The 27,159-nt window shown below is 37.3% G+C and overlaps 1 protein-coding gene across 6 annotated transcripts in view; it reads left to right on the plus strand.

Annotated features, from left to right (window-relative positions):
* KCNMA1 (potassium calcium-activated channel subfamily M alpha 1) overlaps nucleotides 1-27,159 on the plus strand; it is a 412,932-nt gene that overhangs the window by 363,250 nt on the left and 22,523 nt on the right. For all 6 annotated transcript variants that reach the window (XM_083866064.1, XM_083866060.1, XM_083866061.1 and 3 more), the window contains 3 exons: nucleotides 2,399-2,623; nucleotides 5,810-6,002; nucleotides 26,714-26,827. In XM_083866064.1, the coding sequence (XP_083722190.1) occupies nucleotides 2,399-2,623; nucleotides 5,810-6,002; nucleotides 26,714-26,827 (532 nt within the window). The remainder of the gene's footprint in view (nucleotides 1-2,398; nucleotides 2,624-5,809; nucleotides 6,003-26,713; nucleotides 26,828-27,159) is intronic.

Here is a 27,159-nt window from a genome sequence, read left to right on the forward strand (position 1 = left end):
TGGCATGTTGCAGTGAGCCCTGTCTATGTTTTTTTCATTTCTTTAGCTGGGAAAACCATCAAACTGACTAAAGTAATTAAAAATAATTAGGAGGCCTATCACAGTCTATTTTGAAAGTTTATGCCACTTGTGTTCATGTACTCATACCTAAGATTAGCAAGTAACTAACCCCAGATCTCGTAAGCAAAACTGATTATATTTGAAATGAACTCCCCTGTGGATCTTCACTTTGTCGCACTTCATAAAGCTTTTCCTGAGCCTGCTCTCTTAGATTTTCCTGCACTGTGGCATGGAGTAGCCAACGATGGTGACAGCCCCAGTTATTCCAGCAATCAGGGGTTAAAAGCTCATCTCCAGTTCTCCTTGGGGGTTTCTGTAATAACTCTGACATTGCCTGGAATTGCAGTATCAGTGTTTAAATAGTTGAGCAAGTAAATTCCAAATTTTAGAGATGGAGCTTTGAGATGGGGTTTGCCTGAGCAGCTTTAAATAGTATCATTTATTTGTAATCAGCAAGCAAGAAGGGGTAGCCCTGCTGTAAAACACTTTATAATGGAGATAGAAATCCTCCTTTGTGGTGCAAACACATTTTAGCTGACAAACTACATGCCTGCCCTACTTTGAAAAGCGTTCCTCCACAAATGGTGCTGGGGAGTGACTCAATCATCATCTCTTGGTTATGCCATGTTAATTTTTTCCACTACCAGCCTGTGAATCTGCAAGTCTGTCCAGGCTCTTTCTGCTTCATGCATCATTGCCAGTAAAGACGCTGCCAGCAAAATGCTTCCCTACACCTTTCCAAACTCACAGTCCACAATTTATGTCTACATTGATATCTATGCAAATTTAAGACTGTCCTTAGAGACCAGACAAGTATAAATTAGTGCATAATTTGAAGATGCTGGGATTTCCCGGGTTGTCTTCTAATTGATACTTGATGATGTCCCAGTCAGAAAAGAATTAATTTTTCCATCCAAGGTCTGTTTTGGCTCTGCAACATTCCAGCAGTATCAGGTAGTAAGAAGGGATTTTTTACCATACATGGCCACATTCAGATTTATGGCTGATTTATGGAGTGACATTTTTTACATACCTGCTTTCAAGACTTGGTCTCTGTCTTGTAAAATCTGAGTATTCCAGACACATGGGCAGAGACATGGGACAACTTACATGCTTCACTTGAGGATATGCTCATGTCTTCTGCTGTTTGAAGGGCCAAGCTTTTGGTCAAGCTGTATGAAAGTCAATGTAATTGCCCTGGAGAAATTGAAAGCTCATGCATTTTTTAACTGATGAGAAAACTTCTAATCAGAGTTCCCATTCTTCTGACATAATGAGTATATCTGCTGCATATTCCAATCCTAATTGCACACCACCACACTTCTGTAATTTAGAAAAATGGCAAATACTGTGGATAAGGGAGAGGAAAATTTTGCAGCTCACCACAGGTTAGTTTTGTTCATTGGCAAAACTTCTGTGTAATGGTACAGAGTGTGCAATTTCTTGGCAATATGGTATCCATGGTTCTCTGGCTACTTGACAAAGCACAATGCCATGACTGGCTTCAGGAATTAAGGTTGTTTCTTCCATGTGGCTTTATTTCATCATCTTGGTGTTTGAGTTGCCTGCTCAACTGAACTGAATGCTAATCAATGCTGAAATTAATGCAAACACTGGGACAAGAAGATAATTCTGAACACTGTGTAAATATTCTCCATGAGACCTTTTACCTCAGTAAGTCCAACTGGCCTGAAAATTTAGTATTAGTCACAAACTTGCACTTTTATTTTGCCACTGAGAGGAGCTATGTGGCATATAATGGGCATCCATTGTAAAGTAGAGCGGGGTAGAGCATTCATAGATTGCTTCTCAGGGAAACAGCAGCTTGTCCTGAAATAAGAGCTTTGGCTCTAAGAGACAGTGATCCTCAACTCACTGGATCTGAGTAATATCACAAAGCCCTACTAGGAGCACTGGACACTCAACATCTTCCTTTTCAAATTGGTCCTGAAAAAAACCCAGCTATGATTTGTCAACTAGGGCATGATTTTGCCTCTCTTCTCTATAATCCTTAGCTAAACCCACAGTACTTAGTAACCAGAGTCACAATCCCCATGTATAGAAACTTGCACAGGACCAGAATTTGGCCAATACAATGTCTTCCCAAATGCTGAAGGATTTGCAAACAAGTACATTTTTTTTTCTGCTGAGCACATTTAATGAAATATAACTAAGGATAAAATGAATAGCTGTTATCAAACTGCTTCTTTGTGCATGACCAATATTGACAGTTGTATTTTTCCTGGTTTTAAACTCAATATATGATTTAAGATTCCCTTTGTTTCATTTTCCCCTTGTCTTTTTTTGTTTTGTTTTGTTTGTTTGTTTTTTTTTTTAGACTCGAAGTGAAGCAGCGATGACAGTTTTAAGTGGGCATGTAGTCGTTTGCATATTTGGGGATGTTAAATCTGCTTTGATTGGATTAAGAAATTTAGTGATGCCATTACGAGCCAGCAACTTTCACTACCATGAGCTCAAGCACATTGTGTTTGTGGGTTCACTTGAATACCTGAGAAGGGAATGGGAGACACTGCATAACTTCCCCAAGGTTTCAATCTTGCCTGTAAGTTCAAAAGCCATATTATTGATACTTTGTTATTTAGGACACCAACTGGACAGATTCGTACTGACTTTGATCTTAGGCTTTTTTACTTTTGTCTACTTATAGGCCTGAGGACTTAGATTTTCCCTTTACTGTGTCTATAAAAACAGAGCCCTGTGAGACCTTATTAGAAGATATTTGCTGCAGTGTTTGGTTCCTCATCATCCTCACCGGATGAATTTCAGCTGCTATCAGATGTATTAGCTGTGTTATGTATTGAGCATTCACTGTAGTGCCCTGCATGGAGCCAGTTCTGATGTTGTGATTTCCCTGACAGAATGACAGTAGTTATTTATGATATTATTTATGATTTTATACCCACAAAACCTTTGAAAAAATTATTGTTACTCTGTCTACATAATATTTATATGTATTCATAAAGACTTCCTGTGGACTAGACTGCTTTGTAAGGAACCCTGCCCTGGCATTTCAGTTCAGAGCCCTGTATGGAAGTACAGCAAAACCCTGACCCTTTTAAAATCAATCAAAAAGCCCCTATTGATCTTAGTAGATACAGCCACTGAACTGCAAAGGTCCTTTTTCTCCTACATATAATTATGATTCACTCATATGATCAAAATGTAGAAGCAAGAGCTCCAGGACTAACAAATGAAGCCCTCCAAGCTGGTGATTTTAGGTGACTATAGCTATAAATGACATGTGGGAACCCATGGTATAAGTATGAAAAAAAAAAATCTCAGCATGTTATATAGTAAAGTTACTTTAGATGTTTTCTAAGAATGAAAAGTTATGACTTTACTAGTTCTTAATAAGTTCATTTCAGCAGCTATAAACAAATAAATCGATGATGGATATAACCTTAACTGAATAATTGGGAAAATAGCTATAGAATGAAAGGACTGTCTTTGCTTTTTGATTAATTCAGACTGTAGGTCTTTGTTACTGTAAATGCAGTTTTAGTGTTAGCCCTTGGCATTTTTCTGTAACCTGATCCACCAGATGGTGTCACAAGATTCTCTGCTGTCACAAAAATGGTGTCAATATCAGATTTGGTCAGTTAATATCCTCCTCTTTCTGCCAATTCCTTTTAATTCCAGTCACTGTGAAGGCTAAAGACTAGGGAATCAGAATTAAATTGATAAAACTGTTGAACTATTGGGCAGAATAGAATCCTGCTACTGCTTCCAGTTTATAATGTGTGTGTATCCATTATTATAATGTGTTTTTGCAAAGTTTTGATTCTTAATTCTAAAGAGGCATTAAAGAAATGCACACCAGCTTTACTTTCCCCAGTTTATTCCAAAATTCAGAATAGCTTTAGATTAATTTTGACTCGAACAGCTTAAACAGTTAGTTGATGTAGTTTTAAAAATACAGAATTTTATAAAGGAATTGTATCTGACATAGTAATCAAAGGTGCTGAAGACCACACAGTCTTCATTACTGCTTCTTCCTTTTTTTTTTTTTCCGGCCCATCTGGTTCAAAATAGTGATATAAAGTTAAAAATAGCAGCAATTTTCTGATCTAATTATATTAATTTAAAAATGTGCCTAAGTTTCTGAAATTATACTTGTAGGAACCTATTAAAGGGAGACCACTTTCATACCTCTCTGTGCTTTGGTTCACGAGGTAAAACTTGCTGCTGATGGAGATGTGGTTACAGCTGAATATAAAAACATTTGTTCTAGTTTAAAAAAAAAGTGGAATTTAAAGTCTGTATTAAGAGGCCTTTCAGCTGCTGAGTAAACTCTTAAAAAGTAGGCAAATGCCAATTTTAAATATCCTCAGGCAGCCTTAATTCCGTCCCTTTGCATAAAATCATTAGCAGTGAGCCTTTAATTAATTACATGATTGCATATTATTTTTCCAGGAATCCTGCTTCACTTGGTGCACAGTACAGGCACAAAGGGCAGGATTAAGGTGCCTGGAATAATCATATTCTAACTTTGGAGCAGTTTATAATGAAATCATATCTATTTGAGACATACTGTTTTTCACAAAGTTTCTTGCCTCAAATTATTGAAAGTTACGTGGAATAATTAGGCTGGCAGTCACTGAATAAGAACTGAGCTCTTCCTTCACTGTGCATCTTAAATTCACTTCTGTATTGAGTACTCTCAGTGGAGTTCAGGAGGTATTCACCATAAATGATCAGGAGATACAAGACAAGAGTCTTGACTTGATTTTATGAAAGTCACTGCATGACCCTGGGACAACTATGTCTCCTCATCACTGGAGTCTTTGGGTACCAAACCATGTGAGGCACCAGGATAGAATCTAGTTTCCATTAAAAAAAAAAAAAAAAAAAAAAAAGTGTATTTCCTGGACCTCACAGCTTCTGTGACAGACTTAGTATTCTGTTACTGCAGCTGTGGACTGCTGAATGTGAAAGGCAAGTGTAATTCTAAACAAAAAATATTATGTTAAGTGTCATATCTCAGCTTTGTTAACTATGAAAAAAATCCAAAGGCCATTCTATGATTCTATGATTCTATTCCATTCTATGATTGAGGATTGTGGAACAGGGAGCAAAGCACAAGTTGTACAGTTTAGGATAAAGTCCTGTTTCTGTTTCAGAGGGTTTAATCACACAGCTTTGAAGCTCAGTGTGTTTTCCTTCTAGAAGCACCAAAAGCGTGCTTTGAAAAGGATTAACCTTTTCTGTGTATTGCTTTAGGTAGAAAAAATAGCCTTGTCCTGATTGCATTTCAAATGTGCAGGACACGTAATGCTTTCCTGTTTAAATTGCTGTTCCTTTGCCCAAGACCATTGTGACTTGGTAGTAGATAAATAGATATTTAAAACATCCCCTCCTTGTTACATTCAGAGAGCCAGAGGTTGCCACATGATAGCAACTTAAATCAAGACAATTTCAAGTCACCAATGAGATGTAGAACGCTGGCATTATTCCTGCTCCTTGTTTGTTAGTAATAGCTTGACTGAGTATTGAGGCTGAACCTAAAATGCTGCCATCAGCACCAACTACCCTTTAGATTAGCACACATCTCCTATTCCCTGGCACGTAGTTAGACCGACTTAATGTCAGAGCATAAAAAAGATACTTGTTAAATAATTTCCCAAAGCTCCTTCTCAATCTTTAATTTGTTTTTCTTTTTTTTTTTTTTTTCCCTCTCTTCTGCCACCCCCCTGTTTTTTTTTTTTATTTTTTCCTCCCTGTGCCGAAGGGTACGCCATTAAGTCGGGCTGATTTAAGGGCTGTCAACATCAACCTCTGCGACATGTGCGTTATCCTGTCAGCCAATCAGAATAATATTGATGATGCTTCGCTGCAGGACAAGGAATGCATCTTGGCGTCACTCAACATCAAATCTATGCAGTTTGATGACAGCATTGGGGTCTTGCAGGCTAATTCCCAAGGTAAGGACTGCCCTATAATACTTCTCTGCGGTGCCTACAGGGGACAGGACCTGGCAGGAAGAATATCCCTCACTCAGTAATTCAAAGAGCCCTACATCAGCTTGCTTGACAGTTAAACCTGCTGATTGGTATGATGGCTTTTAAAGGGACAGTCACGTAGTTTCTTCTGCTACATCACAGAGCACATCTTTCAGAGGAAAAATGAATGAACATGAAACTGGCATTTTTTCTCATTTTACAATTTTCCTAGATAATACATAAAAATGTCGTTTTCTCACTGTGGCTTCCTTTACAGGGTGAGTTGCTGTTACAGAACAGATGATAACTTGCACTTATTCTTTGGAATACCTGAAGTTTCTGTCTAACAAAATTTCTTTTTATGTAAAACACATTTAAACTACAGAGAAAATACAACCTTGAGTACCACAAGCCAAAAAGTTAAATAAAAAAGAATAAGCACTTAAAATTTTCTTTACAGCTTTGGTGACTTCTTGCTCAAGAAGCCACTGAGAATTAACTCAAAGCTGATTCCTTCCCATAGTTTGACATGTACTCATCCCATTTAAGGACATTGAACAAAATCTTTCAATCTTTCCTGAGAGTAGGGGACTGATTCATAGGTAGCCAAAGGCTATTTTACACCATATGTGCCTGTGCAAAGCAGCTGCAAAGCAGTCATAAGCACCCTGGCAAAGACCATCAGTGTAAAAACAATCATCTTCCCATCCCTGAAGGGTCTTGCAGCTTATGCAGCTGAAGTCCTACCTTTGATAAACCTATTAACTGCAGCAGTAAATATTCCCTCTGGATCTGGTTCTGCTAGAAATGTAGGTGGAAAGGATTGTGCTTTGGTCTGCAGTTTCCCTGTGAGCCTGATCTAGAGATAGTTTTCCCTCAAGGACTGTGAGAACCAAGATTAAGTTCAGGTTTTCCTCTTTACACTCTAATCAGGAAATGGGAATTATGTGCCAGAACTCAGATGCTGCAGTGTAACTTCTTGAATATAGAAACTTGAACATAGAAAATTCTTTCTTAGAATCAGCAATAAAAAAAGTGGGATTTAATACTGAAATTAAATTGTACCAGGAAGCTTGAAGTTTTCAAAGTCAAACTGGACAGTTTTCTGGATAAGAAGTAGATTTAGAGAAGAAAAGGAATATTTTCAATCCCATGAGTGTTGAAAGTTTCAAATCTATGGTCTGGAAATAACCCAACCCCAAATATTTTAGGGTTTTTTCCTCATAAATTTGTGCAACTGACTTGCTCACACTCTGATAGCTTATAGTCATGATTAGAAAACTCATTGCAGAAGTGGAAGACAGGCATAAAGGTTCCTTGTTTTGCTGGTTTAGACCTGGGGTTTGAAATTCTGTATCTCAAAACTAAATCTGTACTTTCACTACCAGGCTAATGGCTGTTCTTTGATCAATCTCTCTCCTATCACACACATAATTTAATTAATCAAGAAGCTCTTCCTGAGCACCAACAGTCTGAGAGAATTCTCTGTCTTTGCTCAGAAGTTAGAGACATTTCCAGCACTCAACAGTTGTATTTTACCTCTGGGAGTACCAGGGTCAGACCATCCCTCAGTGAGAATAGAGAAACCTGTCAATATCCAGCCTTGTGCACCACAGGAACACCACCATCCTTGCAGGTATTCAAGACCTGACTGCATAAAGCTCAAAGAAGCTGATCTGACCTCATAGTTGACCCTGCTTAGAGCAGGAAATAAGAGCAGAGACCCTCAGATGTCCCTTCCAGACTGAATTGTTCTGTGGCTCTCTAATACCCAGGCTGCTGCTACAGCAATAGCCTCTGTAGGTCAGGAAGGGTACACTGGCCATAGTCCAAATCTCTTTAGCCCTTTTAAATGTTGCTGATGCAGAGAAGCAGAGGAGCAATAGGTGAACACATTCTTAGAAAATTTTGACATTTCTTCAGGTAAATACCAGACTGCGTGTTAAATAAAAGGTGGCTCTGTCCATAGCTGTTCTGGGGAAACAGGACATGACATAAGGCAGGTAACCAGCAGCCTATTTTAATTGGAAGCACTGAATAAGGAGGGGATCTTGCAAGCCCAGCTGCTTCAGAAAATAATTACCTTTACAGTAAATTCTCTGTTTATGAAATCCACAACTCCTGAATTGGTTGTGTTCCTTTCAATACAGTAAATGTTCATGAAAGACCTTGAACAAAATGATTAGACTGTCAGAAGCAGTTAGATTAGTAGATAGCACAAACTTTACTGGAAATTATATGCAATGTGACATTTTTGTCTGTGAAATGCAGCTTTAACATACGGTGGACACAACTATCATGACAATTACAGAAATTAGGTGATTCAACTTCTTCTGGTCAACAAGCAATGTATTAGAAAAAAACTCACAGATTCTTACTGGCAATTAAATACCTTTATTTACAGAGCAAGTTGTCATTTTACATTTGTATATTGCTTGACATACTTAGCCTTAACACATTGGCTGATACAAACTTCCAGTATTGCCAGTCTGAGTTTTTCTAGATCTTAATGTATGACTTTGAATTAAGACATCCTCATCAACATCATGCTTCAGATCTTCTCTGTCTTTCTTTTATGTTACTTATGTTACTGATCATCAGAAACACTGACATTAGAAAATCTGGAGGTGTGGCAGGAGGTCAGTTGACCTATGACAGGGTGTTGAAAAGAGAAGAAATAAAACAAAATATGTGAGCAGTCTAAGGAATGTATGGGCTGAGTTGCAAGATTTTTGGTGAAGGATTTAGCAGTATGACCTTACCCTTGCTATTCTGAGTAAATAAATAGTATTATATATATAGTTGTGTAGTCACCAAGCAGTGGAGTCTCATATGAAAACCTGGTATATAATTTATGTTTACATTTCTGAAAAAAATGCAGCCATTTAATTGATGGGTTATTGAATATACAAGGATCTTTCTAGTTTGTATCTGTGATTATTTCATTTCAGCTTTAGGCAAAAGATGACACCAGTACAAGAAGGGTACCATAAAACCAGGACACAAATTTATTTAACCATCAGATAAGCCATAATCATTGGCAAGTGTTGAAGTACAGGGCTATATCCATAACTCCTTTGCTTTATGTTGGTAGCAGGAGAAGAACCCACAAATTTTGGGATTTCACTCCCTTTTTCCTTGAGCTTCATCCTCATTACCTGCTTTGACACCAAAGTCACTTTCAGTCCCAGGCATTTCAAGATCCATCACTAGCCAGCCCTCTGTATCCATCCAGACATGCCCTTTCCATGGCTTTGAAATGGAACCCAGGTGCAATCCAAGAGGAAAGATCTTGTAGAAAGAACAGGTGGGTGGACACAGGACAGCAAACTTTGCTGAAAGAAAAAAGTTCTATAACAACAGGGCTAGCAATTCCCAATGGATTAAGTTAACTGCTGAAAAATCAGCTGTGAATTAATCTGGTTTGCATCAACAAAGGATTTTCTCATTACCAGTTCAAGATGAACTTAAAACACACACAGCCATTCTCATACAGAAATGAAGACTTGATAGTATCTCCTTATGATGTTAAAATACCCCCAGGCTTTTGCACTGGTTAATTATCTGGGCCTTCTATAAGTAGTGCAGAACATTTTTGTCCTCTGGCTTTCCTGTCTTGGGTCATAACTGATCTAGCCAGAATTGCATCTTATCCAAGCACAGTGCTCTGCCTCGACCTTCCACAGAAGAAAAATCCAACTCAAAGTTCCAAGACACAGGAAAAAAATAATAATCTGGACCAGAGCTACAAATGACCTGGCATATCCAGAGGGGATGGCAGTAAACTATCTAAGTTGTCAAATCTATGTTCATCATCAGCTGTCTGGCCACATACGACCAAATGCATGACTACACAGAATTGTGTGTGGAAACAAGCTGTCTTCCTTAGGAAGGAAAGCTTACAAACAGTTCTGAAAGGATTTTCTGGTCTCCTTTACATTAAATGTGTACTTCCACTCAAAAAGAGCAGGAAGTTCTTTTGAATTAAACCTGTTCTGTTCAAAGTTCTCACGTTGAAAGCATTCTCAGGGCCGTCCGCATTGATCATTCCAAAGCTGACTGGGCAGCTCCGTGGGCTTGCTGGAGGTTAGGACTCTGATGTCCTGAAAATGAGCTTTTGGACATCATCAGGGCAGTTCATTGCCTTTGGGAGACCTAGAACCCAGATTCCAAGGGCAGAAAGGCCAAAGTGTTTCCCACTGAAGCTGCAGCAAACTCTTGTTTCATTAAGATACCTCAGATTTTGGAGGACAAAATGCTGTAAAGTGGGAGCTTGGCCCACCTCGTTACAAAATTATTTATAAACTCAACCAAATGTTTTATTTGTGACAAGAAAGCCCTGTGTTTATCTTGATTTCCTCTTATAGATCTTGATTGATTGTTTTCCTATTGTGTGTTTGTTTTGGAGAAAAAGGTCACCCCCAGGTACTGGAGATTAGTTTTTCTTTTTTTTCTGTTTCTCATTCTGTTCCCTCAAACAGAAATTTCATCAAGAAGTATGTTGGAGGGCAGACCAGAGAATATTAGATCCATAGTCATAACACGTACTCCTCTATCATGACATTTTTCCAAAGCACCCAGGGGGGCTGAGTATGGGATGGGTTCTGCCTTGGCTGTTAAGTTGGGAGACCTCCAGTAATTTTCCTTTCCTTCATTTTGTTGACATTTCCATCCTTTCTTCTTCAAGTATCATCTATTGAGTATTCCCATTTCGTTTTTTATGTTTCTCGGTTTTTTCTTAGAGTCCTACTTGGTTGGAATTTACTTGTTATTTTATCCACCAGATGAACATGGCCCAACACAAAATATTTATCTTCAGCTGTAACTAAAGCTGCTATTTGGCTTTCATCCCAAAACCCAGAAAGACAATTATACCTAACTGTTTAGAGATTTATAAATACTGTACCAGAGTAGCCTCTGGGTAGTAACTTTAGCTATCCAACTCAATAATTTTCTTTTATTGGATAGTGATTTAGAGCTTATTTTGAGTCCTATATAATAAGAGCAGTACATTTCATTAAAAAACACTTACTAAACAATAAAGAAAAGTGATCTTATAGCTCCAAGCAGGTCTAAAGTACAGAAAAGGGAGGCTGTATAGTAACATTTTGTCCATAGACATTCTAAGACAGATCACAGTACAGCAGTGGAGACGTATTTCAGCAAAGTAACAATTGCAGCTGTTTTCCGAATGACTTCAACTTAGGAGAATTTTCCCTAGGAACACTATTTCAACACATGAGAGATCTTTTTAGGGCCTTCATTTACAGTTCTCATAATAGATCCTCCAACAAGAAAGAATAAAGAGCAAAACATGAAGATTGGATGAACTCCTGGGTAATGCATTTCATACATCATGGCAGGATTCTTCTGGGGAAAATCCTATAAAATCAAGTAAACATACTGAGAATTTTACACACCATCTTTCAAGTGTAACAGATTGCACAAGACAAAATATCCCTGTACAGGTTTAATTTTATTTGATTTAGTTCCTTTAAAAATTACTTATAACTTCATTGTCACCTTTTGTTGGAGCCATCCTAAACTGTGATTGAAAGGACAGAAACAGCCACAGAGTTTTGTAAAATTTATTTCACAATCTGATCATTAATTCTCATTCACTGCCAAGTTTTATGAACTTAGTCTCACAATTTGCTGCAAGAAGTTTCTCACTAAAATGAATCTGAGATCTGCTTTCCATTGTGCTTGCATATAATATATTCTTTTCCATCTCTACTGATCAGCAAATCTTGATTGCTTTATCTCTGAAATGTTAGCAAAAGGCAGAAGTACCATATTATTTGGATGGAAAATGAGAGAAAATTCTTAAATAAGGGGAAAGTATAAATACTGTCTGAAGTGCTTTGTTAGAAAAGGTTTCATCCCATTTTCAGAGGTAACTGTATTTCAATGCTGTTAGAGAAAACTTTTTATAAATTTAAAGCAATAGTTTTACTCCTGAAGGAGGGGAGTTTAGTGAATGTTGAATCTTATTTCTCTTGTTTTATAGTCATAAGTTTTAAAGTTAGTATTTCAGAATATAGATTTGGATAATCATAGATGAAGTTAATTTTTAGGCTTTTATGGAATTCAGTATTCTGTGGCAATTCCAGTCCTATATTTAATTTATTGTATTTCATGAAAACAAAAGAATGAAGAACCTTACTTTCAAATACAGGAAGTCAAACTTTATTTTGCTGCACTAAATAATAGCAGAATTTAAGGAGTTACTTAACCTCCTTAGGAAAGCTTATAAGTAAATGTAGAATGTTAAATGTTGATGTAATATTAAAAATAAATAAAGGAATAGTGATGACAGAAAGTGAAAGATTTGGGGTAGTTTTTAAAGTGTCAAAGTGAGCTATGACATTAGCTTTATTCTTTTCAACACTTAAGATTACTGAGTGTCTTTGTATATCAGTGTCTTTTAGATTGCAGAATGCTTGTTATACTTAAAGCTTGTTCATAATTACCTAATTCACACAGATGTTTTAAAAGATCTTCTCCAAGACAGTATTAATCCTATCAGTCACATTTTCAATTTTTTTTTTTTATTATTTTTTTTTTTTTTTAAATTTTTTTTTTTTTATTTTTTTTTTTGTATTGACATCAGAGTTATTGGTTTTACAGGATTGATAGTTTAGAGTAGGGTTAACATCTGATTAAGGATGTTTTTATACTGGTGTCTGAACATTCCTTGTATTTTTGTTAGCGTCAGTTGTTGCAAAAATAATAATGATCCAATTAACAAAATTTCCTCCTTGATTGAGTGATTATTTTTTTTAGCTAACTGAATTTTGAAGTGTTTGTTGTAGTTTGGTTTCATTAGCACTTTTCAAAACAAAGTCTGACCATCCTAAGTAATGAAGTTAATAACCGAAAAATGAGATAAGGGCCAGGCATGTCCCATATCAATATTTACTCACAAAAAAATAGTCCCATTTTTGAAGATCAGGTCACTGTGATAAATAACTCAGGATTATCTATTTGCAACATGCACATAATTTCTTATCCTGCTGAACTAGATGGATCAGCTGATAGCTGTTATTTATTTTATGGTAGCACACTGGAGCTCTAGATGGAATTAAGAGCTTGTTGTCATAGTCCTGATATATACAAGAATAAAATATGGCCTTTGCCCTGGCAAGTTTACAATCTAAAGCCTTGCTTGTTCCAAAACTTATGTGCTCAATGTTATACAGGTTAATAAATCTCTCTGACTTCAATGAAACTGTCCACCTGTGTAAAGTTAGATTATGTGCAGGTCTTTGCAAGATTTGGACTTAAATAAACTAAAGAGACTGAGTGGGAGAGAGGCTTTTCACTTAAGTTTTCTCCTGTGGTGTAGAAACCAGCTTTGTTGGGACCTTGCTTGGCTTCCAGTCTTCACATGAAACCCTTGACAGGAAGGATCCCATGCAGCATCCTTCATATTTTTGGTACCTTTCCTTGCAGCTGCACACTAATGTTGCCTACTGGAATTACACACACAAAGTAGTTTCCCATCTCTCTCTAAGTTTTCCTGGAAAGAGAAAAAATATTAAAGAAAAGAGTTCTTTCAAATTCTTTTGCTTATAAAACAGTAAAAATGTGCTGGATGAATGGCTGGAGAGACACATTCCTTTGAGACAATTTCTCTGTATTTGAGAAATGCTGTAGGGTCCTGGCCCAAATCCCCTAAAGTTTTCACAATTGCTTCTTCCTCTTCTACTTTAAGATATGTTCTGCTTCAGCCAGAGAAAAAATAAAACAGGACGAAGGAGGTAGATAATACAGTACATCAAATACGTGATCTCACTTAAACTATATTTAAGCATCCCAAAACTGTTATCAATTTATGGTAACTCAATTTTATTATTATTTGCTGTTAAACATCTTGAAAGCAAACCCCCTATTATGAAGGTGTACTGTTTTGTGCATTTCTGATGCTTAGGAATAAAAAAAACCACTCTTTTTATGAGCATTAATTATACACCAGGCAAGGAAGCAATTGCCTCTATGTTATGAAATATTAAATCAAAATGCTTCCTGTTCCCAGATGTCCCAGAGATAAATACAGCAGTATTTTGAAGCCCCACTTGGAGCTGTTTTCCCTGCAAATTTATAGTTTTGTCTCCATTTTCAGAAAACCCTGTTTTATGTGAAGTATAGCACTCTTGGTAGTTTTTAAGGAGCAAACTCCTCTGGAGTTGCCTATGTAGGCAACAACTCTTATGTAGATTGCACACAAGGGATCTGAAGTTGAAAGGCTCCTTTAAGATGACAAATGGGTTGAAAGTGTTATTGTCTTTGATTGCATGCCTTACATCATCTGTATGTAGGAATAAGAGAGCTATACTTTATCTTTAGCCATTTTATAAATATTTAAGTCCTTAGAGTTGCCTAAAGATATTAAAGCATATTTTACAGTAGTTGGAATATAAATATTATATATAGCACAAGATACCAAAGTAGTTTAATGAATTCATAATTTTCTGTTCACTTTTATTGGGATGTGTTTTATGTTCCAAAACTTCCATTTAAAGAATAAAAGACCATTCTGCTCCCTGACAAGATGTGAGCTGGTAGTGGATGTTATCAGGGTTCCCTTAAATAGTGATATGAGGGCGCAATTAGCAAGACAAAAGGGAACTTGAGTTTTAGAATGTACTGCACCAAGCTCTGTGTTTTAACTTTAAAAAAACCAATTTTTAAGAAACCATATGTAAGTCTTTAAGAAACTGCAAGGTGTTTTGCATCTCCCTCTGTGTATTTTCTAAAAGTTCTTAATTGTGTAAGAAGATGCATATCTAGATCCAATTATACTAAGGAAAATTTTTAAAATCTGAAGTTAATTTTCAGGAATAACCAGCCATAAAAACCTTACGACATTAAATGTGTAAATGGTCTGTGTTTCGTGGCTTTGAATACAGAGGTGTGTTGAGCTTATAATTCTAAATGTTTCAAGTTCCCATCCAATATAAAAAAATTCTTTCTAATATTTCACAGTTTAACTATTTCCCAGTAGGAGTCCATGCTGGGTAATGCTTGCTAATTACCCACAACAAAAGTAGACACACAATGCTGGTAAATTACCTGACCCTTTGCATTTTAATGAGACAACAAGGATTTCATGAAGTGATGTTGTTTCAGTGGTTAATGGTGTCAGCAATGTTGTAATTGTAGGCTGAGGCACATTAGCTGCACAACCACATGTAGGAAGGGCTTCTCTCAACAGGCCCTTTGGAGAATAGAACAGGGTATTATCATTAAGCCTATGTCATTTGCATGCTGCTAATCACTTACTTTATTATCTTGTGTATCCATTGTCTTTCTTTAATTGCTCTTTAAATGAAAATTAAAAATAGTTCCAGTGCCCATGATACTTGTGATAGCATCTTGATTATGAAGATAACTTCAAGAAAATGGAACATATAGATAATATATTGCAGGAACGCAAGATAGTTTGAAAGTAATGTACCACAGCAGGCAGCCTCATGAGCATAATTCTGGTGTCTTTCTTTGCTTCACTACGTATTGTTTGCTTAATAAATGGTTATTTATATTCATAAAGGTGATGGTTTTTTTCAGAGATCAATGTCACTGGTTTTGCTTTGCTCTGGAAGAAGATACAAAGTGTCAGTATCTAGCAGTCTTTACCAGTCTGATAGCATTAAAGGAGAAAGCTGGATTTTTGTTCTTCCCAGTGTAATCCTAGTCTGTGATCTCCAAAGCAGAAAAGCAGAATCTATCACCTGCTAGTGGTTTGCAGAACTTTGACAGCTTTAGATAAAATTTATAAAATTCTTGGCATTTTCTTTTCAAGACAGACCTGTTGATTTAAGTTGGATGTGATTAAATATGAGACATCCCAGACTTTCCATAATCGGCATTTTCTAAAAGTTTGTTAGCTTCTGGTTATCAAGAACCTGCTAGTTCTTTCAGCATCTGCAGAATGGGATATTCAGGCTGACTCGAGGCATAGCCTCTGTTGGAGAATCAACACTATTGTGCTCCTAATAATGTATTTTTGCAGCTTTTCAACATCTGAACAAACCAGAGCTGAGAAAGTAATTTATTAATTTTGTAAATGGTAGGTTAGGAATTTTTTGTTGGAGAAAGTTCTGAACTACTTCTTATCATTTATTTCTATTCAACACACCAAAGTTTATGGGTAATGGAAACTTTTGTAGTTGCTTATTTAGAGACAAGATTAAGATCTTACAAAATGTTTGTAATGTCATGGCAATATGTGCAAATTTTCCTTAGAACCTTGAAGTAGATCTTGTGGAAGTATAATGGAGACTCCACCTTTCATGTTGATTTGAAGTTTTGTTGCTTGCTTAAATTTTCTATTCAACTTAAATCATCAGATACTCTATGAATTTAGGAGCATGATTAGTGGTTATGTGGTGAGAGGGAAAGTATTCCTACAGTGTTGTTTCTATTCTAATTTTTAATTAAATATCCAGTTCTTTTGTGGCCATGTAAACTCATCTGTCTGGAGATATCTTCCATTTTCAGTGGAAGAAATAGACTGAATTACATAGACGGAGTGCTTCTAAAATTTTGGGCTGTGTCTAGTTTTTTTTTTTTACGGCAACTTGCTCACCTTGTCACATGTAAATTGGCCTTTACAATTTGTTGGCAGATTTATATTTTAGACTGGCCCAAAATCACCACTCCTTAAGCTGTCTCACTAGCAACACAAGTCTACACTGCAAACTTAAATATTTATTCTCAGAATTCTATCAAATAATAATAAATAGACTAAAGACTCTTTAAAAATATTGAAATTGAAAATAAAGCTATTTCCAGTGATATTGGTACTAATGAAATTAAAACAAGGAAGAGAACATTTTATTTTTTATCAACCCATTTAACTCTCCATTAACCAATAAAGGATAGGAAAGTCAATGTGTTAATTGTTTGTAGAGATTAAAGTAGTATTTAGATGCATGGATGATAATAAGTGGTCAATACCGAAAACCAAAATTATAACAAAACAAAGCCAAACAAATAGGATGCCACAAAAAACTGCTGGAAGTTTTCAGGATGTCTGTACTGTGACTGGATACTGTAGTGTACATTTTATGATTGCCATTTAATTTTCACTGCTTAAAGAATACCACATTACATTTTACTGTTATCACTGTCTTTACCAGTTTGTTTGCTAGTGTAATGGGTTTCAGATCCCATATAAATAAAATAAACAAGGGGATGGTGTAGAGACACTTCTGCTGATACTTCTTTAAATATAAAAAGACATTTGAGCTGTCAGAGATAAGGGAAACTCTTAGAGATTTAAAAAAAAAAAACTGATAAAATAATGAGTCATTCTGTCATGATACGGAATTCATTTTCTTTTTAAGATTAATGTTTGTAAGAGGAGAAAGACAGTGAACCAAAACAGTGCAGACTTAGCAATAGAATTTTCATTTTAGAGCAGACTTTACCTCACTTGTTTTCTGAACACCTTTCCTTTTTTCTTGATATATTTGAGCAAATTACCTCTTTATTTAAGCTCCTGACTGTATGCTTTGGACATGCCCATCAGAGGCGTTAGTTGCTCTCTGAATTCTTGATTCTGACTGAAGCTGGGGTTCCCACACTTGACAGGTTGGGCGAACCCTGTGACATCAGTGGTGTCACTGCTGATCTTCAGGCAATTTTGTTCACACAGCCTTAAGTATTATCAGTAGCTTATATATTGCTACTGGTACATCATTCAAGAGCACTTCATTAGGGAGCTACTTCACATTCCTCCTGATTCCACAACTGCACAGTTTGTATTTGGGTCTTTTAAATGGTGAAAAAAAAAGGGAGTAGAAATAAAAGGTTGTGTGATTTACTGTGCTTTCCAAGGGAACGTTGGTTGAGTTACTGTTATATAGACTGGTATAGTTAAAATCAACCTAATACACATTTTCACACAATATGTAAAAAGATGTCTTTAACAAACTCTGAAGCTGTGTGCTACAAAAGGCAGTAGCCTTTATATGTCAAAAAGCATGACTGGGTTTTTTTTCCCCCAATTTATGATGTTCAATTTAAAGCCATGGTAAAAAGTTCTGACTTGCAGAAAAACTTTGTAGTGGCATGCTGAAAGTTTGAGTTCCAGAATTAAATTTCATGTTAAAGTCTCTTTCAAAGAAAATATATTCACAAAATATATTCACACATGAACACAGGATCCATGTTCCTCCACTATGAGCATTTAATAAAGCCCTGAAATTTTTAAAATACTTTTTTTTTTTTTTTTTTTTTTAATCACCTGCCTACTGGCACCTGACTATGTGCATAAGGCAACCTGCCCACTAAAAGCTTCTCTAGGATTTGGTGAAATCTGGCTGGACAGGACATGTGCACAACATGCTCTCTAGTCAGCAGGCTTTGAGGAGTTGCATTTTACAACAGAGTAATATAGGAGAGGAGCTTTTGTATACTTGCAAATAGATTAGACTGCAGGAAATATGCAGGAGGGCTATGAAGCATACCTGCCAGTTAAATTAGAGGTGGTCTTGATCTGAATCCAACCTGTCTCAAAGCTCAGCTCTGGGAATTTAGTTCAGATTTCTTTGATAAAATGGGGCTTTAGCCTTCACAGTTCAATCTTTGATCCCCAAGACAGCCTTGAATGTGGGATTTTAGTTTTGACCCAGCCTTTAGAGAAATTAATGACATTTTACTGTAGATTTCCAGCTCAGTTCCAGCTTGAGTAATTTGCAAGTCTGCTGGCACTGTTTAGCCCACACAGACCATGAAGTCGACCGTAAGTAAGTCCAAGTTGATGGAAAAACAATATTGCTGGAACAGAGTGACAGATGTTGATTATGGTAAAACGTCTGTGTAAGCATTTTGTACATATCCATTTCCTCACGGCAAACACCTGAATTTTTTGTAGAAGTAACAAAGGAATTTTACTTAAAGATGTGGACTTGTCTGCTAAAGAAATTGTCAGAATATGTATTCCAAAAAATGACTGCTGTCGTTATTACTGTTGCTGCTCAGGGGAGCTATTCAGATGCCTCATTTATTGGAGCTTAATAGATTAAAAGTCCAAATTGACTCTCATGATATAAACCTAATCAAATTCTAATCTGCATAATTTTCCCATAAGCAGCAATGGGAAATTTGTTTAATTTATGTTTCAGTAGTTGCCAATCAGACGTTGGACAACACTGTTACTTTTATTTTTCAAGTATTTTAATTGATTACTTGCTACGATATCTGGCTTTGCTCTTCCTTTTACACTAAGGAAAAATTTACTTTTTTTGATATAATGACATAATGTAGAGTCTCATCTAACATGCCGATACATCATTTTTAGTGGTGAGTTTTCCATTTTGTTTCTAGTTATTGAATACCTGTCTCTCTAAACTAGGTAATATAGCTTAATTTATTTGATAATTTTTATTCAGCACATTTATTTTTGCCTGAGGTCTAAATATGCAGAGTTGATTAATGATTAAACTGAAAGGAGTTTGGCATTGTTGTATACTAAATCATTTTAGCTGCAAACCTGTGCTACAGTTAGATGCTACCAACTTTGGGCCCTAGAAGCACCTAGTGTAGAAAAACTATTAAATGGTAAATGGAGAGTAGGAACAATTAAAAAATAAAGTTTGTAAAGAAAGGTAAAAAAAAGAAATTTAATTTTGTTTACTGTATAGAGAAATAGAGTTTCCATTCAGGCAGACTTGAGGGAAGGGCTATGGCTAGTAACTGTATATTATCTTACTTAAAGTGAGAAAAATAGCAAGAAGTGAACATTAGGGCTGTGCTCTGCAAAGCATTAGTAAAGAAAGCCCATTTGTTTTGGTAGTTTTGGGTTGTGTAAGCTTGTGGTGAACCTTGGCAGAATAAGGGTTTGTGTAATTACCACATATGATTTTGTGAAGGGGAAAATATTCCTGCAAAGCCATCGACAAAAAAACTAGGCAGTTTCAGGTGGACTTCATTTGGACTTTTGGGGTGCATGATAGTGAAATTCAAAATGGCACTTAAACTGGGAAAAGGTTTGTATAATACCTGTGAATAAACCCCTCTAAGTTATACATGATTCTGCCCTAGGCTTAAAATATTATGCTTTTCTAATATATTATGCTGTTCACAATTGAAATGGAATCAATGTGGTGTGATTCAGTGCTAGACCTCAAGATGATGAAACTCTAATCCTTCTCTTGATCTTTGTTTTTACAGCTTAATCCTACCTTGTTAGAGCCGCCCAAGAACCAGCAGACCTATAAATCATTTGCACTTACAGCACATGGGGCCACTAACTCATCCAGGAATGGATCTCACACTTTGGGGAACAGAAACTAGCATTGATCCCACTGCCCTGTGCATCCATTAGAGCTTTGATTTGGACATTTTCACTGCAGGTTTCTGTAATTCAGCAGAACGTGAATGAAGGGACATTAGAGACGGGCACTCTCTTGGCAGGAAGGTGGCAACTTCTGTGACATTGTCTCTGAGTTCAAAGCTCCAGGTGTTGTTCAATGTTCAATCATTGGAGGATTGCTGAAGTTGAGAAAGACATCCTTCTTCAGCCTCCACGCTCTAGATTTACCTTGGTTTAAGTGGAGCATAGGGGGCCTTACCTGGGCCTTGGGCATGGAGCATCTCCAAAGATGCTCTTTCTCTTTGAGAGAGCTGGGAGCTTACGTAGTCACATCTGCTCTCCCACATTCCTCTCCTTTTCCAGACCTTTAGCGATAATCTCCAAGAGATTATTAGATTTTCAGCACAAATCGCAGTAAAAGTCAGAACTGAAGCCAGAATTTAGGATTTCCAGGTTCTCAGGCTAAACTACAGCTCTCTGTCTCAGACCCTATGGGACACTGAAGCTAGAATTGTTTCTAAATTGAATGGCTGTAACAGATTCCCATGAATGTCAGCAGCTCTTTAGCTGCATGACTGCTGCTGAACTTTCCAGGTATACCCAAGGGCTGCACTTGGGAGAATAACAGGTATAGTCTCTCATTCAATTGAATTCACAGGAATATTAATGACATTGTCAGCAAACAGTAGCAAAGGGATACAACTGTGAGGTCCTTTTTGAGAATTATTTCTTTTTGGCTGACTCTGCTTAATGAAAATACTTTGTCCCATATTTCTGCATGATAACTTGTCGGGGGCGTGTTTGGCAGTTCACCACTTGTGTGTTATTCATATATGCTCAAAATGTTATTGTTATCTCATATTCCTTAGGTGAACCAGAGGTGGCTGGATGTATATATGCTTTTTAAATTATATTTGAGGACTTTAGTGCATATATCACCCAGTGAATGCCATGGCATCTTTCCCTAAACTAGCATTATTTAAAGGACACTATCAATTTACAAGGTGCTTTAATAACAAGGCCACAACCTTTAGGTTTGTCAAGTGGATTTTCAGTTTGGGATAGTGCCTCCTGCCTGCACAGAGTTTCAGTTTAGTAAAATATATATCTTTGAGAAGGAAGGGAGGCAAAAAAGAAAGCAGGAGAAAAAAGAGGGAAGAGAATCATAAAGGATCCATTATGATCCTTAAGAATAGAAAATATCTTATAAATGTAGCATAAAAATCCATTTTTCAGGATATGCTCATTTGGGCCTTGGTGGAGTCAGTAGAACAGAAGCAGTGCACATCCACAAGACAAATTTCCCTCTACAGGAAAACCCCAGTGAACCTCTATTGGTCCCCTCAGCAAACTTTAAGAATATATTTGCTGCTATGAAGAGCAAACTTTCCTGCATTTTGTGGGACATTACTCAATCAAGTGACCTGCAAAGAAACAAGCATTGATGGTTTATGGCCAGCACAACTGGCAGATCATTTGGATATCTGGCCAGTTGCTCACACATAAACAGAGCAAAACTGGTGGTGCTTTCAGTGGAGAGAAGGCATGTTCAGCCATGCCAGCATTCCTTAATTTTGAACTTCACCACAGTGCCACTGTGGAGCTCAGAATACCTGCATGTTACTGATGAGACACAGTTAGTGCCTCCCTGGGAGCACCACAGGTCAGCCTGGCTCGAGAGGCACAGAGCTCACAGAGCCCAGTGCTGCTCATCCCTTTGTAGGTGGGATTTTGTAAGGGGCAGTGAGGTTTTATGGCCATTCTGAGCTCAGAGCAGGGGAGAACCTGCATCCCCTGGTAAAAGAAGCCTACCTCCTGTTAGAAAGGAAGTTTTCCCTTTGTTCTCTTTCCACAAAGATGAGAATATGTTTAAGACTTAGATTTTCACCTCTGATGCAATTGATTGTTTTCCACCTCCTTCTGTGAGCAATAGTTTCTTGGAGCTGGGAAATGCTCTTTGCTCAGAATCAAGACATTGAACCATCAGCTTTCTGCAGAGAACTGCAGGGAGGCTCAAACTCCTTCAGAGCAGGTAGCTGAGTTAGGGCAGGGGAGGGAGGGTGCTGCCAGGAGAGAAGCAATACTGCTGGCTCCCAGCTCTCCAGGTTTGGAGCATGTCATGAGACCAAAACCTGTGTTCCCTTCAGAGCCAGGATATTCCTAATCCACTGCTTGGCAGCATCTTCTTTCAGAGACAGGGGTGGGGTGCCTCTTATTGAAGCTTCCTCAGTTTGATAAGGGAGACCTTACAGCTTTCTCCAACTACCTGGAAGGAGATTGTAGTGAGCTGGGAGTAGGTCTCTCCTCCCTGGTAACAATTGAAAGGACAAAAGGAAATTGGCCTCAAGATGTGCCAAGGGAGGTTTTGATTGGATATTAGGGAAATTTTCTTCACCGAAACGGTTGTCAAGCATTTGAACAGGCTGCCCAGGGAAGTGTTGGAGTCACCATCCCTGGAGGTATTTAGGAGACGTTTAGATGTGACCCTTAGTGACATGGTTTAGTGGTGCACTTGGTGGGGTTGGGTTAGTGGTTGGACTTGATGATTTTAAAGGTCACTTCGAACCTAAATAATTCTATAACTCTTATGTTGTAGTGATTATCCCTATAGCCAATGGCAGTGGGTTGACTGTGACTGACAACTAATTCCCACAGTGAGGAAAAGCTCATGGCCTGAGGTAAAGCCAGTTTAATAAGTGAGGGAAACAAAAGCAAGCCACAAAAAAGCAAAATTCAAGTGATACAAAGTCAACCACACACCCCGTATAGCAATTTAGTACTGAATGCAGTGGCTGCTGCAGCTGATACAGTTTTGCTGTACCTTACCTCCTAATTGTTGGCAGAGAGAATTCCCTTCTGCACAAGTCCCCCCGCTGTCACTGCATTTCCATCCACAGGCACTGTGCTCAGACTTGCACAGGCATGTGAGTTTACTGTAGGGCTTGATCCTGTTAAGCAATTGCAGCCAGAGCTCCCACAGTTGTTTGTAGAACAAGGAGATACTGTGTTTGTAAGATCACAACTATCAGCCCTGTTTTACGATTTTTATGAGCATTAATGGAACAAGGTTTGGGGACTGAAGGAGAAAATGGAATATGAAAAGGAAAATGAAAAGAGGTTGTGAGGAAAGCATGTCATTTCTAAATGAATGCTCTGTGCAGAGGAATTGAATCTTTTCACAGCTGAAAATGGATCTTAAATCTGATGCCTTAGCTTGTTTCAGCTCCTGTAATGAAATAGAGTTTTCCTAATACCCTGTGACCTGAATTTCTCCCTGCTTTATGGGTGCTATTCCTTGACGTACAAACCTGTATTTTCTCAAGTCAGCATTTGATGATGGATGTCAAAATACAGGTCATGTATTATGCATATAGCATTACCGATTTAAGGTGTTTACTTGTCAAGTTGAAGAAATTCAAAAATGTCACATTCACTGAATCTGCACAGCTGTCACTTGTAGTTTTTCATGCCTTTAAATGAAAGTTCTGATAAAGCAGGTTAGTTTCCTGCACTTTTTTTTTTTTTTTTTTTTTTTTTTTGTGGGGCTTTTTTTTGTTTTGGGTTTTTGTTGTTGTTGTTGTTGATTTTGTTTGTTTGTTTGTTTGTTTTCTCTTCTGGAGGAAAAAAATAGTCTCTGTATGGAAATTAGTTTGTGACTTGGGAGCAGGAATGTGTCTGGAAGGTGTTTGATGGCTTGTGACTCAAAACATAAGCACACAAAATCCCCAAATACACCAGTTTTCCTTTTCTTGAAAATATTCCAAGATTTTTATATTTCTTAAAAGTAAATTTCTAGAAGTGTCTGAATTAAGTACGAGCTAGGAAATTAAATTACCAGATACTTCTCACATCTTTCAAGACAGTAGGATGAAAAATATTAAGGCACGAAGTCTATTTTTCATTCAAGGAGAAAACACAATCCCTTTAACATGCTTCCTGCATTTCAGACTGAATGCACTGTGTGTGCAGCGTGCAATTACAGAGCTTCTGACAATCTGTGTCTAACAAAAATGCCACATTTACTTCAATCTTCTGACACCATCCCAGGAAGACAAATATTCTGAGGGTTACAGGGGCGGCTACAAATGGCCTTTGATGGAGAGTGTGCGTGTCTCTGTGTGTGTGCACGTAGCAGTGAAGGGGAGGCGAGGAGAACTTGCACATTTAGATGAGTTACACTAACTTACTTCAATTTTCTTTTTACTGGGAAATGTTGCTGTGCTCCTGCCATCTGAAGGGCCTGATTCACTGGAAGGTGGTTTAGTAAGTGCATCCTGAGATAGGGGGAGAGAGGCTTTAGGAAAAAAGGGAGAAGCTGAGCCTCTAGGGATACTCCCTGCAGTACAAAACCTTGAGTGCATGAGAAAAATATTAGTTTTATCTGATTTTAGATAAGTGAGTATGAAAAGTCTTGTTGTTGCCATTTTGACTCGTAATTCAGCAGGGGACCCAACTGGGCCTGCCAATCTAACTGCTTAAGGAATCTGCAGCTACCTGAGCTTTTTCTAATGTGGCAAAGGCCAGCCACATCTTCCACCACCTAAAAGAATGCATTCCATAACAGAATACAAGACTTAAAACATTGGATCTACTGCAGAAGGAGGTGTCACACTAATACCCACCTGTCCTCAAATAACATTTCCTCCCTTTGGAGTCCCACTTTAATTTCTCTGCTGTTCTGAGAGTGTCAGTGTTACCTGTAACTTATGAGGTGGTGACTGAAGGATCTCTGCCAGACTTACTTGGTAAGCCTGAGGAGTCTCAGGCTCTGCCATGAGGAGGTAAACATTCAAAGAACCAAAACAGCTCTCAGTCATAGTGCCAGAGACAACGAAACATCTGCAAACTGAAACTGGCTGGGACTGCAGCTCACTGTCACCAAGCTGGTTTTCTTGAGTTCAGCACAACAGGTGGCATTACATGACTGACTGTTAACATTTCCTATTGCCTCTAAGAAATACACTTTCTAAAGATTTTCTATCCACTGGTAATATTATATAGAACTGCTTTACTGACTTAGGTTTCTCTGTGACAATGTTTTTGTCTTGAAAGCCTGTTGAAGATACTATATCCATTTCTCTTCTCCTGAGGAATTTCTGTGCAGACTTTTCACTCCCTTTTTAAACTGTCCTGCCTGCACAATCACCGTGCTGCATCTAGTTTTCCTGTGACAGTCAGAATGAAATTCATATCAGTACCTTCTGCAGAGCTATGTCTCTTCCCAGTGATTCTAGTTTTATTACCTGTATATGATTTCTCTGTGTGATACAGACAAAACATAGAGATAGATGAATGGAAAGAGAAGATTAAATCCCATTAAATCAAGAAGCCCAGATCTAGTGGTCCTTGTAGTTTAGGGGCGGTTTAAGAGTGATGTTATCACTGCAAGAGACTGTAAGTTTTAAGACAATACAGCACCAGTATGACATGCTAACTACAATTTAGCTTAGAAATTTCCTGGTTTGTAAATTGGTCCCCAAATTGAATAAAGATAAGGTAGATAATATCATATTATCTTCCTCTGAATTCAGTAGCAGGTGAATGTATCAATGAATGTAATGGAGCGAAACATTTTCCGCACTGCAAGAAGATAGTGAATTTAAATCAGGAATTAATTTGGCTGTGATTAGTTGAGAATAAGTGTATGGAGAATTCAGAATTAGTGACAGAGGACCAAAATTCTGTCCCTGGATGTCAGATGTGAAATCAAAAGACTCGGGAATAATATGGCAAAAAAAAAAAAAAAAAAAAAAAAAAAAAAAAAAAAAAAAGCTCAATGTTAAGAGCTCCATTTCAAACTGTAGAGAATCTGGCTGAAAACAGTATTTTTTAAAGGTGAATATTGCTGGTTTCCAGATTTTGGTTTTTTTTGAGTGCCTTCAAATATGTTTATTCTCCCACCTTTGTTTCTTTTTTATCACTCTTTCCAGTTCTTTGCAAGCAATCATCTCACATACCATTTGAAAACCTGTGTCTTTTTCCTTTCATCCTATTTTTTTGTCTCTTAGAATGGACCCTTCCATCCCAGTATTCCTACAATTGTGATCCTCATAGCAATGCATATTATAAATGGTGCACCTGAAAATTACGAAAAAACCCTTCCATGCGTAGGTGGTAGTCCTCTTGGAAAGCAGATAATTTTAAATCTTGATCTGTCAAACCTAAAACTGGCTAATGGAAGCAGTTTGTTCCTCATGGTTCTACTACCATTTACCTACAATGCTCTTTAAAATCTTAATTGCTGTTTAAGGAAGGATGTTTGCATTGGGACTTTTTGTGTGTGTGTGTGTAGTCTGTCCTTTGTAAACTTTCTTTATTTTTCTCTCTTCTTTTTTCTTTTTTTTTTTTTTTTTTTTTTTTCCCTTTTCAGGCTTTACACCCCCTGGGATGGATAGGACATCTCCAGACAACAGTCCAGTCCATGGTCTTTTACGTCAACCCTCCATTACAACAGGAGCCAACATCCCTATTATAACAGAGCTAGGTAAGACAAGCTAACATTTATCCTCCCATGTACATTCCCATGTGTTTTTCCCTCTTTCCTTTTTATGGAGATAGAGAAAAATTACTCATACTGTATCTTATGCTGTTATATTTTCTCTTTTGAAAAGTGTTTTGAATTAATCTCTCTAAAGAAAGTTTAGTAACAGTTTGTTCCCTTTATTTGAATAACTGAAATATGTTTCCCTCCTTTGGGTTTTCTCCATTTTCTTAAATAAATATTCTATCAGACAAGATGCTTTTTGCATAGTGTAACAAACAAGAAGGGATGTTTGGGCTAAAGTTAGAAAAGGAGAAAGGCCAGAGTAAGTATAA

Source organism: Zosterops lateralis, assembly GCF_965231275.1.
Source record: "Zosterops lateralis genome assembly, chromosome: 8".
Lineage (NCBI taxonomy): Eukaryota > Metazoa > Chordata > Aves > Passeriformes > Zosteropidae > Zosterops > Zosterops lateralis.